Raw genomic sequence first — 14,851 nt, 5'->3', positions numbered from 1 at the left:
CTTTTCCAGCACAGAGATAGTTCGGTGGCTAAGAGCCCATTTGCCAAGGACAGGGTTCAGTTCTCAGCACCCATGTTATGTGGCTCACAACTGCTTGTGATTCCAGCTCCAGAGGATCCGATGCCCTCCTCTGGGCTCCAAAGGCACCCATGCACAAATAAACTAAAAAAATGCTATACACTCTGGTCTACAAAGTGAGGCTAGGACAGCCAGGGCTACACAGAGAAATCCTAGCTCAGAAACAAACAAAAAACAGAAAAAACAACAACAAAAAAAACCATATGCAATACCTTGGGGGTGTAGCTCAGCAATAGAGCATCTGCCTACAATTACCCCAGTGAGGGGCCATGGGTGTGGTTCAGTGGTAGGGGGCATTGTGTGGCTCTGTATTTTATCCCCAATGCTAAACAACACACTGGGGGGCTGGAGAGATGGCTCAGAGGTTAAGAGCACTTGGCTGCTCTTCCAGAGGTCCTGAGTTCAATTCCCAGCAACCATATGGTGGCTCACAACCATCTATAATGTGATCTGGTGCCCTCTTCTGGTATGCAGGCACACATGTGGGCAGAATTCTGTATAAGTAATAAATAAATCTTTAAAACAAATAAACAAAAGCCAGGCATCCCAGCACTCAGGAGGCAGAGGCAGGCAGATCGTTGTGAGTTCGAGGCCAGCCTGGTCTACAAAGCAAGTCCAGAGAGACTCTGTCGCGAAAAACAAAAAAGCCAAAACAAAGCACAGACACAGAGACCCACACACACGGGGGGGGGGGGGGGCGGCGGGGGCGAGACTTCCTTCTCTAATGCCTGCCTTTCTTTCTTTCTTTCTTTCTTTCTTTCTTTCTTTCTTTCTTTCTTTCTTTCTTTCTTTCTTTCTTTCTTTCGAGACAGGGTTTCCCTGTGTAGCCTTGGCTCTCCTGGACTCTCTTTATAGACCAGGCTGGCCTTGAATTTACTGAGACCCGCCTGCCTCTGCTGGGATTCAAGGCATGGTGGCACCAGGCCCAATCAGCTCCATTACCCTCTTGTCTCTGGGTGTCGGCGCCACCAGCTGGACAAAGCGAGGCAGTACCACCCTTGACCTAAAGGCGGCAGAATCTCCCAACAGCAGAAATTGCATGAGCGGCTCCTTCTCCCCTAGGTAAGAGATGGAACCAGCCCTGCTCAGGGCGCTTGGCAGTTCCCAAGGTTTCTTTGTGAAATATCTGCTCCTCATCTGATCCTGCACATGTATTCTACCCACTCTATCGACACTTCTAAAACCAAGGGACATGACCCAGTTAGGTGGCGGCTCCGTTCAAGGCTGTAATCCCAGCACTGGGGAGGTGGAGGCCAAAGGAAAAGGCAGTTCATCCTTGGTTACATATGAAGCAAGTAACCAAAGTAGAGGCCATGCCGGGCATGGTGGCGCACGTCTTTAACCCCAGCACTCAAGAGGCAGAGGCAGGTGGATCTCTGAGTTGGAGACCATCATGGTCTACCAGGCAAGTTCCAGGGCAATCAAGGCTACACAGAGAAACCCTGCCTCAGAAACCACAAAAAGAGGGAGGGAGGGAGGGAGGGAGGGAAGGAAAGGAAGGAGGGAAGGGAAGGGAAAAGAAATGAGGTAGAGGCCAGCCTGGGGTAAATGTCTTCTAGCCTGGCCTTCATCTGAATTCCAGGACACACCTGTCTGCTAGCTTTCCCATGAAGCTGTGATTGGGAGCTCAGATTTAAGAGTCCGAACCTCAGTCCAACTATCCTTTACCCTGTCCAATCCTACTCCCTCTCCCACCCCTCTCTCTCCCTGTCTTCCTGACCCTGTGAGATTGTCACTCTAACTAGCCTTAGCTGTCCTGGAAGTCACCATGTAAACAAAGCTGACCATAACCTTGTTTCTATTCACCTGCATTTGCCTCCCGAGTGTTGGGGTTACAAATGTGAGCCGCACGCAGCTTTATTTATTTATTTTATTTATTTATTTATTTTTTAGTTTTTTGGAGACAGGGTTTCTCTGTGTTGCCTTGGCTGTCCTGGACTCACTTTGTAGACCAGGCTGGCCTCGAACTCTGAGATCTGCCTGCCCCTGCCTCCTGAGTGCTGGGATTAAAGCTGTGCGCCTCCACCTCCTGGCTTTACGCAGCTGTTTTTAATTTTAAGTATATGGGTATTTTGCCTGATGCTCATGGAGGCCAGAGGAGAATGTCGGATCCCTTGAGCTACTCTTGAGAGAGCTGAGAACCAAACCCAGGTCTTCTGAAAGAACAGCAGGTCTGTCCAGGCTAGCCTCGAACTCAGAGATTGGCCTGCTGAGTCCTGGGGTTAACTGTGTGTGCCACCACTGCTTGGCTTTATTTCATTTCAATTGTGTGCATGTATGTCTGTGAGCATCAGTGTGGGTGCTGATGAGAGCCAGAGATACTGGATCCCCTGGAGCTTGAGTTACAGGTGCTCGCGAGGAACCCTGTGTTGCACTGAGACTGAAGCCAGCTCTTCTGCAAGAGCTCTCAGCTAACCACTGAGCCATCTGTCCAGGTCCTGGACCACTTCAAAAGGTTTTTGAGATAGGCTTTAACTATGTAGCTCAGGCTGCATCTTTCACTATCTACTATGATGTCATAGCTCTTTTTCATCTTTGGAAAAGTAGTGCCAAGCATCTGGAGAGAGGGCTCGGCAGGCAAAGGAGCTTGTGGCTAAGCCTGATGCCCTGAGCTCAGTCTCCAGGACCCATGTGGTGGAAGGAGAGAACTGACTCCTACAAGTTGTCCTCTGAGCTCTGTCCACCACGCCCGGCTTGCCCCAATTTTAATACATACCCACAATAGTGACTATGGTCACGGTTGTCTGTCACCTGCATTCAGGACACATCTTTGTCTGTCTGTTTGTTTATGAGACAGGGTTCCTCTGTATAGCCTTGGCTGCCCTGGACTTGCTTTGTAGACCAGGCTGGCCCCAAACTCACAGCGATCTGCCTCCTGGAGTGCTGGGATTACAGGCGAGGCGTGGACCAGCACGCCAGGCTTCAGGACACATTGTATGTATGTCCTTGCACCTGCCCTCAACCCCTGCCAATCTGTTTTAGCCTGGACCGATCCTGTTAAAGTTATGGTGGAGGTGGGCATGGTGGGTACTCCTTTAATCCCAACACTCAGGGAGGCAGAGGCAGGTGAATCTCTGTGAGTTCGAGGCCAGCCTGCTCTACAAAGGGAGTCCAGGACAGCCAAGGCTACACAGAGAAACCCTGTCTCAAAAAACAATAACAACAAACAAACAAAGCTTCTGGTGGATAGCATGCTTGACTCTTCTGCTCCCACACACTCCAGTGATAGGCTAAGGTCAAGGGTCATCACTTAAAGCTCTCCAGGCCAGCCCCTCCCTGGACCCTGGCTTCATCTCTTCTGGGCTCTTCCTCACCCACAATGCTCCAGGCCTTCTCGCCTCCCTACTGTTCCCACACACATGCTAGAGATGCTCCCTAGCCATTGCTGTTGTACATACTGTTCCCTTCCACCCCAATGGCTTAACCTTCCCCTCCTGAAAGTTCCTTAAAATCTGCCTTCTCAGGAGAGACCTCTAATTTAAAGTGCGAGGAGGGCTGGGCATGGCATCACACGCCTGCAATCCCAGCACTGGGAGGCGGAGGCAGGGGTTCTCTATGAGTTCGAGGCTGTCCTGCTCTACATAGCGAGTTCCAGACCAGCCAAGGCTACATAGTAAGACTCTGGCTCAAAAAAAAAAAAAAGTTGGAGGAGGGTATAGTGGTACACACGTGCAATCCTGGATTTGGGGGGGGGGGGTAGAAGCAGGGGACCAGAAGGTCCCTGGGCTACATGAGACCAAAATTTATATATTTACTTTTGTTGTTGTTGGTTTTTTGAGACAGGGTTTCTCTGTGTAGCCTTGGTTGTCCTGGACTCACTTTGTAGACCAGGCTGGCCTCGAACTCACAGAGATCCACCTGCCTCTGCCTCCCAAGTACTGGGATTAAAGGCATTTGCGAACGTGCCCAGCTACTTATTTATTTTATTTTATTTTTGCAAGGCAGTTCCTGTGTGTAGCCCTGGCTGTCCTGGAACTCAATCTGTCTGTAGACCAGGCTGACCTCAAACTCAGTGATCCCTCTGTCTCTGCCTCTGGAGTGCTGGGATAAAAAGCAAATACCACCACGCCTCCTGGCTGAGACTCTGATTTAAAGAAAATAAACATCAAAAGGAACCGGAGGTTGGTTCAGTCACTGAAGCACTTGCTTTACAAGCATGAAGATCTGAGTTTGACTGACAAAACCCACAAGAGAAAACTAGGCTTGGTGGCTGGTGCTTTCGAGAAGGATGCTTGGGAGGTGGCCACAGGAGGATTCCTAGCCAGCCAGTAATACCTGCTTAGCTCCAGATCAGTGAGAGACTCTATCTTAAAAGCAGGTGGGGGAGAGGAGTGGGGGGGGGGGTTGGGGGGGGAAGGAAGTGGCTGGAGAGTTGGCTCAGCAGCTAAGAGCACTGGCTGCTCTTGCAGAAGATCAGGGTTCAACTCCCAGCAACTACACGGCAGCTTAGATCTGTCTATAACTCCAGTCCCAGGGGATCTGATGCTCTCTTATGGGCATGCATGTGGTGCCCATATATACCTGCAGACAAAACACCATACACACATTTTTTCCCCCCGCGAAACAGGATTTCCCCGTGTAGCCCTGCCTGTCCTGGACCTTGCTCTGTAAACCAGGTTGGTCTTGAACTCAGAGATTTGCCTCCCAAGGGCTGGGATTAAAGGCGAGTGCCGCCATCACCACCGCTCACTTCATAAAATAAATATCTTTAAAAAGACATTTATTTATTTATCATGTATATGAATGTGCTGTCTATATGCACACCAGAAGAGGGCATTGGATCATAATACAGACGGTTGTGAGCCACCATGTGGGTACTGGGAATTGAACTCAGGTCCTCTGAAAGAGCAGCCAGTGCTCTTAACCACTGAGCCATCTCTCCAAATAAATAAATAAATAAATAAATTTAAAAAATAAATAAATATTTTTAAAAGACAAAAGCAAGTTGGCACAGAGGTAGAAACTATATAATAGAGAATGCTTTAAAAAAGAGGGGTGGCCAGGTGTGGTAGCACATGCCTTTAATCCCAGCACTCGGGAAGGAGGGAGAGACAGGCAGATCTTTGTAAGTTCAAAGCTAGCCTGGTCTACAAAGTAAGTTCAGGACTACACAGAGAAACCCTGTCTCAAAAAACAAAAGCAAGGGCCAGGTGGTGGTGGTGCATATCTTTAATCCCAGCACTCGGGAGGCAGAGGCAGGTGGATTTCTGTGGGTTCAAGGCTAGCCTGGTCTACAAAGCGAGTCCAGGACAGCCAAGGCTAACACAGCGAAATCCTGTCTTGAAAAAACCAAATAAATAAATAAATAAAATAAATAAAACAAAAAACAAAAACCAAACCAGAACAAAACAAAAGAGAACAAAAGCCTGAATGGTGGCCAAAACCTTTAATCCCAGCACTGGGGAAGCAGAGGCAGGCGGATCTAGGTGAGTTTGAGGCCAGCCTGGTCTACAAAGATAGTTCTAGGGCTACATAGAGAAACCCTGTGTCTTAGACAGGGTTTATGCTGTGAAGAGACACCATGCCCATAGCAACTGTCATAAGGGAAAATATTTAATTGGGGCTGGCTTACAGTTCTGAGGTTTAGACTGTTATCAACATGGCGGGAAGCATGGCAGCGTGCAGGCAGGCATGGTGCTGGAGAGGCTGAGAGTTCTCCGTGTGGACCCACAGTCAGCAGGAGAGGACTATGTGTCACACTGGGCATGGCTTGAGCATCTACGAGACCTCAAAGCCCGCCTCCACAGTGACACACTTCCTCCAACAAGGCCACCCCTCCTACAGTGCCGCTCCCTATTGGCCAAGCATCCAAACACATGAGTCTATGGGGCCAGATCGATTCAAACCACCACATCCTCTCTCACAAAACAAAAAACAAAAACAAAAAATAAACACTGGGAGAACAATGGCAGAGGTTGATATGAAGCCTTTAGAGAAACCAATCTACACACACACATACACACGGGGAGGGGTGGAAGGGGAAGCGGGGGCTAAGTTGTAATTCTCAAGCCATAGTCCCCATCCCTTAGGAGGCTGAGACAGGGTGATTACATCGTTTGAAGGTCAGTCTGACTGGACTACATAGGGACTTCTAGGTCAGCTTTGATTACATAAAGAGGGTTATACAGTGGAATTCCATGGTAGAGCTCCTTAGCATGCTTCAGGGGGTGTGGCCCAGTGGTAGAGCCCCTGCCTAGAATCCCCCAGTGAGGGGCTGGGGTGTGGCTCAGTGGTAGAGCACCTGCCTAGAATCCCCCAGTGAGGGGCTAAGGTGTGGCTCAGTGGTAGAGCACCTGCCTAGAATCCCCCAGTGAGGGGCTGGGGGTGTGGCTCAGTGGTAGAGCCCCTGCCTAGAATCCCCCAGTGAGGGGCTGGGGGTGTGGCTCAGTGGTAGAGCCCCTACCTAGAATCCCCCAGTGAGGGGCTGGGGTGTGGCTCAGTGGTAGAGCACCTGCCTAGAACCCCCAGTGAGGGGCTGGGGGTGTGGCCCAGTCATAGAGCACCTGCTTAGAATCCCCCAGTGAGGCGCTGGGGGTGTGGCTCAGTGGTAGAGCACCTGCCTAGAACCCCCAGTAAGGGGCTGGGGGTGTGGCCCAGTGGTAGAGCACCTGCCTAGAATCCCCCAGTGAGGGGCTGGGGTGTGGCTCAGTGGTAGAGCACCTGCCTAGAACCCCCAGTGAGGGGCTGGGGGTGTGGCCCAGTGGTAGAGCACCTGCCTAGAATCCCCCAGTGAGGGGCTGGGGTGTGGCTCAGTGGTAGAACACCTGCCTAGACTGCCCAAGTGAGGGGCTGGGGTGTGGCTCAGTGGTAAAGCACCTGCCTAGAATCCTCCAGTGAAGGGCTAGGGTCATGGCTCTGCAATAAAGCATTCACCAATCCAAAAAAAACAAAAACCAAAAACCAAAAACCATCAGTTTAAAGTACACACTTTCATTTCTTCATTCATTTTTTTCATGCTAATATTTAGCCTGTTTGCATGAGTAATGTTGGCAAGATACCCAAGATGCCGTGCTTCTGGAAGCAGCTGCTTCTCATCTTCCTGAGGTCTCTCCCCACAGCCAGACACTGAATTCTGAGGACGTGGCTGTGACCCACTCCACTGGATTTCCCTAAACATAGGAAACCCACTAGTTCAGGGGCTAGGCAGCTTCCTCCATCAGTCAAATGGGCCCTGTGGAGTACATAGCTTGGAGATGTGCAAAGTTTAGTGGCACACTGTAGGGTACCTGTACTCCCATCACTCAGGAGCCTGAAGCAGGAGGATCTTAAATTTGAAGCTAGCCTGGACTACATAACCATAGTGTTTTCCAGTCTAGCCTGAGCAGTGTGGGGTGCTATCTCAAAATACAAAGGCAAAAAAAAAAAAAAAAAAAAAGGGCTGGGCATGTAATTCAGTTGGTAGAGTGCTTGCCCAACACACATGTAACACTAGGTCCCATCCATAGCACTGAATAAAAGAGAAATGGTGGCCCATGTCTGTAATCACAGTGCAAGACTGTCTTCTGAGCCAAACAGCCACCATCTTCGTGGGCTGGGCTGGGTCTGCTCACAGAAGATCATCCCAGACGGGCTTGTTGAGTGTTGACCTTTCCTCAGAGAAGGAGGGAGCAGGTTGGTTCATGGGACTCTCACCTGAGCATCCAGACAGCCCTCCCAACCTGTAGTGTACAATTCTGTCTTACTTAGCCTGTATATTGCTGTGAAGAGGCACCATGCCCACGGTAACTCTTAGAAAGGAAAACATTTAACTGGGGCTGGTTCACAGTTTCAGAGGTTTAGTCCATTATCATCATGGAGGGGAGCATGGCAGCGTGCAGGCAGACATGGTGCTGGAGGAGGAGCTGAGAGTTCTACATCTTGATCCACAGGCAGCAGAAGTGACTGTGTGCGACACTGGGCGGGGCCTGAGCATAGGAGACCTCAAAGCCCGCCCCCACAGTGACACACTTCCTCCAACAAGGCCACACCTACTCCTACAAGGCCACACCTACTCCTACAAGGCCACACCTCCCAATAGTACCACTGCCTATGGACCTATGGGGGCCGTTTTTATCCAAATGACCACAGGGCGAGGCAGAGCATCCACCCACCTGCGAGAGACCCCTCACCCATGCTCTGTAAGTAAGGCCAATAGATTCTGGTGTCTCAGGGTGAGCTCTGATTGCATCATACCTTACTTTGTTTGGGGGTCCTTAGAGTAGGGGAAGGAATTTTAGCACTGTAGAGTCAGGAAGATCAGAAATTCAAGGCCACCCTCAGCTACATAGCAAGTTGGAGGCCAACCTGAGATACAAGAGACCCTTTATTTAAACACACAGGCGGCCGGCGTGGCGGCGCACGCCTTTGATCCCAGGACTGGGGAGGCAGAGGCAGGCGGATCACTGTGAGTTCGAGGCCAGCCTGGTCTACGTCTACAGAGTGAGTGTCCAGGACAACCAAGGCTACACAGAGAAACCCTGTCTCAAAAAACCAAAAGCCAAACCAAACCGAACAAACAAACAAACAAAAAAAACCCCTACACTATGATGGTCCACTGAGTAAAGGCACATGTGCCAAATCTGATAACCTGGATCTGATCCCTGCGACCCACACTGTGGAAGCAGAGAACTAACTCTGCCAGTTGTGGCATTATCGTGCACACAAGTAAATGATGTAATAAATATTAAAAATAAAACATAGCATAACGTTGATGTCTAGACAACTGGAAAGGATGTGGCTGTCTCCCACGCCAGGCCACATTTATCTCCTGTCAGATTTTCTAGGGATGAAGGGAAGAGCGAGCCAGTGTCCCAGCTTGCCTTCCAGCCAGCCATCTAGCCTGCACTGAAAGACTGGGAGAGGCGCCAGGGCCAGACACACCGGGCAGCAGGCTGCTGGACCGGATCCAGAACCCTGCCTTAGTAACCGTAATGCCCAAAGAGGCGTAGGTGTGCTTGGCTTGGGGTCAAGAAGGCCTGAGACCACTTCCACAGAAGTGGGGGTGGGGATGTTGGCAGATGAGGAGGTGTGTGTGTGTGTGTGTGTGTGTGTGTGTGTGTGTGTGTATTCTCTGTAACAAGATGCCAATAGGGAACTAAAAGGTACGAGTCTACCAACTGGCACATCATTCACCTTGCTCCACAGGTACTGCAAGATCTTTCTGCTGGGCTTTGGCATGGGAATAAGACAGCAGGCCTGGCATTTGAACTCTGGGGTGGAGGCATGTTTTTTGTTTTTTGTTTTTTGTTTTGTTTTGTTTTGTTTTGTTTTTAGACAAGGTTTCCCTGTTTAGCCTTGGCTGTCCTGGACTCACTTAAAAAAAAAATTAAATTAATTTATTCATATTACATCTCAATTGTTATCCCATCCCTTGTATCCTCCCATTCCTCCCTCCCTCCCATTTTCCCCTTACTCCCCTCCCCTATGACTGTGACTGAGGGGGACCTCCTCCCCCTGTATATGCTCATAGGGTATCAAGTCTCTTCTTGGTCCTGGACTCACTTTTGTAGAGTGATGCTGGCCTCAGATTTACAGAGATCTGCCTGCCTCTGCCTCCCGAGTGCTGGGATTTAAAGGCATGTGCCACCACGCCCAGCGGAGGCATGCTTTTTAAAAAGAAAAGATCTTAAACATTTTTATTTATTTAATGTGTGTAAAGAGAAAGTCAGTCGTTCTCAATCTAACAGGTGAGCTGAGAAACGCAGGGGAAATAAGAAGGCAACATGCAGTCTGGAGATGGGAGGATGTCTAGAGAAATGGGAAGGTTTTAAGATTGACCACTACGGAGAGGTTTTTGTTTGTTGGTTTTTGGTTTTTTTGAGACAGGCTTTCTCTGTGTAGCCTTGGCTGTCCTGGACTCCCTTTGTAGACCAGGCTGGCCTCGAACTCAGAGATCTGCCAGCCTTGGCTTCCCGAGTGATGAGATTACAGGCGTGCACCACCACCGCCCCACTGAACTCAGGTCTTTGGGCTTGGTGGCAAGCAACTTTCCATCTCAGGACAGGATGAAGGGGGATTTTGACCTGAGGAAGAAGGTGTAGTGGTGGGGATGCTGGAGATCCTGAGGCAATCGATTCAAGAAAGGATTTTCAAACCTGGCATGAAGGTTCACGCCTGTAAACTTCTGAGGCTGAGGCAGGAGCAGGAGTTCAAGGCTAGCCTAGGCTACACAGTGAGGCGCCGTCTTTAAAACAAAGTGGGGAGGATTCCACTCCAGCAAATCCAGGGAATAGGAAGGGCTCTGAGGGTCAGGATCTGGATTAGGGATAGTGGGTGGGCTGAGCAGAGGTAGGGGCTGTGGCAGGGGAGGGCGAGTGTGTTGGAGCCACGTCGAGGTAGAGATCAATAGTGGAAACGTGGAGGAGGTACAGGGTCCAGACTGCAGGGTTTGTACCCCTTTGAGCTCCGCGTGGGCGGAGCCCTGGGCGGGATCTATCCCGGCGCGGAAGGATGATGGGCGTGGCCATCTGGGGTTGGGCTTGGGGGTCCCAGGGACTGGGGCGGGGCGCGGGTTGGCGCTGCGCAGCCGCGGGGCGGCATCCGCGCATGCGGGGCTCACTCTTCTGCAGCCGGCGCCTATTGCCACTCCCGGGAGCATGAAGGACCGAACCCAGGAGCTCCGCACGGTGAGTCCGATACCGGCGCGCCGCTCACTCCATCCCCGCAATTCTCTACTGGGCTCCCTCCCGCAGGCCACCGGGACGCCCACAAGGGGACGGGGGAGCCTTGCAAGCCTGGGGGACCTCCGAACCCCCATGGGAGTCCCACCCCTCCGATCCACTTCGGGTCACGGACTCGAGCTTTTCAGCACCGGGACTGATGGCTGGAGCCTGGGGTCTTGAGGAACTTTTCGAGGCGCTCCTGTTTGGGGGCGATTGGAGGGCTGTTACGGGTTTTCGGTGGCGGGATGCAAAATCGTGACCTGTTCTCCGCCCGCTTGTCGCCGTCCTTGCACTGTCCCCTGGAGGCTGAGCCTCTCGTCTCTCCCACCCCCTGCCCAGAGTTCCCCTCCCAAACCCCCCATCCTTGGGCGCCCTGCGGAAACGAGGCCGCCGGGTGGGGGTGGTTTCTGCTGGAGCCGTCTCTTGGGGCGCCCCATCACCTGTGGCTCCCATCACCTGTGGCTCCCGATCCACCCCGGTCGCTTTAGGGATCCCTGGCTTGCTCTGGATTAAAGGACTCAACCATATCTACCCTTGGTCCCCCTTTTGGGCTTCTAGGCAAGCCATGCTGCCGTTGCCTAGACCCTTCCCGGATTTGCAGGTCTAACTGCGACCTGGATCTATTTTCCTACCTGTGTGACGGAGGCCTCTGGGGTGTGGCTCTAGGGGCGGGGTTTGGAGGTGAGTAGAAGACACCAGAAAGGTTCTCTCTTAAGTCAAGAGAGCCCGTGATCCCTCAATCGTGTGAGCCCCCAAGTCGCCCAGTCTTAACACACAGGGGAGTGTCCTTCCTCTGGCCTCAGATCGTAGAGGGACAGAAATCAAGCTAGCCCGTGGGAGGGTTGAATAAGAGCGCTTTATCAGGTTGCCTTACCTGATCCCGCAGCTGACCAATCTCCTGGAGAGACCCACCCGGAGGCCCCACCCCCCCAAGCTTCCAAGCTGGGTGGCTTCCTAGATCCCTCCTCTCGTGCCCCACTTACAGCCTGTCATTGAAAGTTTTGTTTTGGGTCTTTTGATCTAATGGCTGTGATTTCTGTGTATCTTCCCCATTTATGCCTGGATCCTCCTCTCTTAATACCAGCCGTATCTGAGCTCTTCCGTTTGCCTTCCTCTTGTTCCACCTTCAGACCTGTATTCCTGGCTGGGTGCCCAGTGCCTCATCCCTTTCAAAGGAAACAGACAGTCTCTCATGTCATATATAGCCTTTAAACACTTCCCCAACCAGCCCCTTGTCACCGCCCTCAAGTTTCCTGTGGTTTTATGGTTTTTTTCTAATATGTAAAAAAAAAAATCTTTCTCTGTAGCCCAAAGTGGCTTGGAACTAGGTAGCCCAGTTGAGTTTTAAACTCAAAGCAATCCTCCTGCCTCAGCTTCATGAGTGCTGAGATGACAGCGTGCACCACTGTTTCAGACTGATGCCAAATCAAACCACATAGCATAGCCAGGTGATGGAAGGCGGTGCACATGGCTGTGCCCGTCTTGGTACATTGTGGGTATGCGAGGGAACCAAGTACTTAGGAACGTAGGCCTTTCCATAGGGCGGCCTTTGGCTTATCAGCCTTCAGCCGCTCTGCTGAAGGTGAAACTGAGGCACAGCAAAAGTGGCCCGCTTGTTTGTTGGAGGAATGGTCCATCGGGGTCAGACAGCTTGGGTGGTAAAAAGCTTGCTCCTAGAGCTATGCCCTCAACACTAGCCTGGGGGGCCCCATGCAAGGATGTCATGACTGACATACTCTACCTGCTTGCCACCTCATCTAGGCATCAAAGCCCCTGGAGATGGTCCTCTCAGCCAGCTGGCCTTGTCCATGGGGGACGGGGGAGGGCGGGGTGGACTCTAGCTGCTCCAACCATGGTTGGGGTGAAATAGTCTTGGGGGGGCTGCTGCTGTCTTACAGATCCCTTGTTCTCCTGTCCTGGGGTTCCAGTTTGTGAGATGCAAAGAAGGACAATTGGCACTAGAAATGTAGCGCAGATGGTAGAGCGCTTGCCTAGGGTGAACCCGGCGAGGTGGGGCACACCTGTCAATCATCTCAGCACTTGGGAGGTCGAGGCAGAAGGATCCGCAGTTCACCGCCATTCTTAGCCCTACCTAGCTAGCATGGGATACATACGGAAAGAAAAGCAGGAAAACCCAGAGCTCAGCTCCCGGAGTTTGAGGGGAGGCTCTTAAGTCTTCTGACTGTGACTGGATTTGCAGGAGGCCCCGAAACCCAAAGAGTCGGGGTTTGAAAAGCACAGAGTCACCAGGGATGGAGGTGCTGGTGCGAATGCTGCCGGGGAGACACACACACACACACACACACACACACACACACACACACACACACGGCATCTGTGTGCCTGCTCTAGCCTTCCCTCCCTTTTCGTCCTCCTCTGCCTCCTCCTCCTCTCTTTCCCCCACCCAGCGCCACCACCACATTTGGAAGGAAGGAGAAGAAGGGAGCTTATTTATAAAAGTCACACTTGGGGAAGGAGCTGGCGTCCTTCCTCGCTTGCTGCTCTGTAGGCTAGGCGCAGGCCTCTTGCCTTCCTCAGCCCCACCTCTCTCAGATCCGCAGATTGCACGGCAAGACCAACCCGACCAACCCGGAAGGGGCCAACAGGGCCCCTCCACCTCAGCCTTGTAGGTAAATCCACAGAGGTCAGAGCTTAACCTCTCGGAGGCCAAGACTGGTCCAGGATCACACAGCTGGGGAGACAGCTGAGGGGTAAGGTATTCCACACCCACCCACCCACTCCCCCCCTACCCCACATGTGACACCACGAAGAGGCCTCGTTCCTGTAACCACGAGGTCTCGCTCATTTCCTTCCTTCCCTTCCTTTCTTAGAGAGGAGCTGATCTTAAACTTGGAATGTTGCCAAGGGTGGCCTTGAACTCCTGATCTTGCAGCCTCCGCCTCCCAAAAGCTAGGTGGCAGGCATGCACATACCTTTATACTGATTGTCTCCCCCCCCCCCCCAACTGCTGATATAGGGTTACTGTGTATCACAGGCTAGCCTGGAATTCCTTCTGAAACCAAGGGTGGCCACGAACTATAATCAATCCTCCTGCATCAGCTTCCTAAGTGTTGAATAAAAGCCATACCTGGTTTTTACTACTACTATTTCTTCTTCTTCTTCTTCTTCTTCTTCTTCTTCTTCTTCTTCTTCTTCTTCTTCTTCTTCTTCTTATTATTATTATTATTATTATTATTATTATTATATTATCATCATATCTTTTTACATTGATTGATTGATCGATTGATTGATTGTGGGATGGGTGCCTGTGCATGGAGGTCAGAGGACAAGACTCGATCCTTCTATCACGTGGGTCCCAGGGATGGAACTCAAGATGTCATGCTTAGCGGCAAGTGCCCTTACCTGCTGAGCGATCTTGTTGGCCCTTAATCTTTTATGTTTCAGACAGAGTTTTCCCCGCACTGGCCCTGTGAGCCCGCACTGGACCTTGGTGTTCCAGGCGTGTACGAGCAGGCCTGCACCCTGATTTTCTGCGGGGGTTGTGTTTTGTGTCCTTGTTTTTCTGTTCAAGGTCTCCTGTAGTCATGGTGCAGCTGAGGACGACCTTGAGTTTCTGAGGTTCCTGCCTTCACCTTCCTGGTGTTGGGATTTTGGGCCTCGGTTTGCGCAGTGATCGGGGTGGGGCGAAGGGCTCCCTGCATGCGAATCACACGCCTCTAGCAACTGAACCACAGTCCCAGCCATGGATCTTCATTTTCTTCTGGGGAATTCTGGAACTGGCCTTCTCCAGGCTAACCCAGACTATTCTCAGATCGTTGGTCGCGTCTGTGTGGGACCAGCATGGCACAGGGGACCTGAGACAAGAAGTAGAGGGAAGTGGAGAGGGGCGGTCAGGGACAGGCCATCCTGAAAGTGGATGAGAAATCAGAGTGTGTACCAGAGGCAGCCTAAGGTAGAGACCATGAGCCAAAAGGAGGGGCCAGATGACATGAGAGTAGAATTTAGATCTTCCTCAAATGAAAGATTCCAGTGCCAGGCCTGCTGTGTCTCACAGTATACGCCTGACATCCTGGTTGCTCAGGGGGCTGAGGCAGGGAGGAACTCAAATTCAAAGTCACCCTGAACTACACTGTGAGGTCAACATCAGCCTTAACATCTTTGTTTTTTTCTTT

General features: G+C 51.5%; 1 protein-coding gene across 2 annotated transcripts in view; it reads left to right on the top strand.

Annotated features, from left to right (window-relative positions):
• Window positions 1-10,527: 10,527 nt before the first annotated feature.
• The window catches only part of STX1A (syntaxin 1A), a 29,733-nt gene continuing 25,409 nt past the window's right edge, over window positions 10,528-14,851 (top strand). For both annotated transcript variants that reach the window (XR_014775916.1, XM_084764655.1), the window contains exon 1: window positions 10,528-10,682. Coding sequence is in view for 1 of the 2 variants with exons in the window: in XM_084764655.1 (XP_084620781.1) it covers window positions 10,653-10,682 (30 nt within the window). In the remaining variant the exon portion in view is untranslated. The remainder of the gene's footprint in view (window positions 10,683-14,851) is intronic.

Source organism: Acomys minous (assembly GCF_964271855.1).
Source record: "Acomys minous genome assembly, chromosome: 16".
NCBI lineage: Eukaryota > Metazoa > Chordata > Mammalia > Rodentia > Muridae > Acomys > Acomys minous.
The sequence above is the reverse complement of the archived record's forward strand: the minus strand, read 5'-3'. Positions and strand labels throughout refer to the sequence as shown.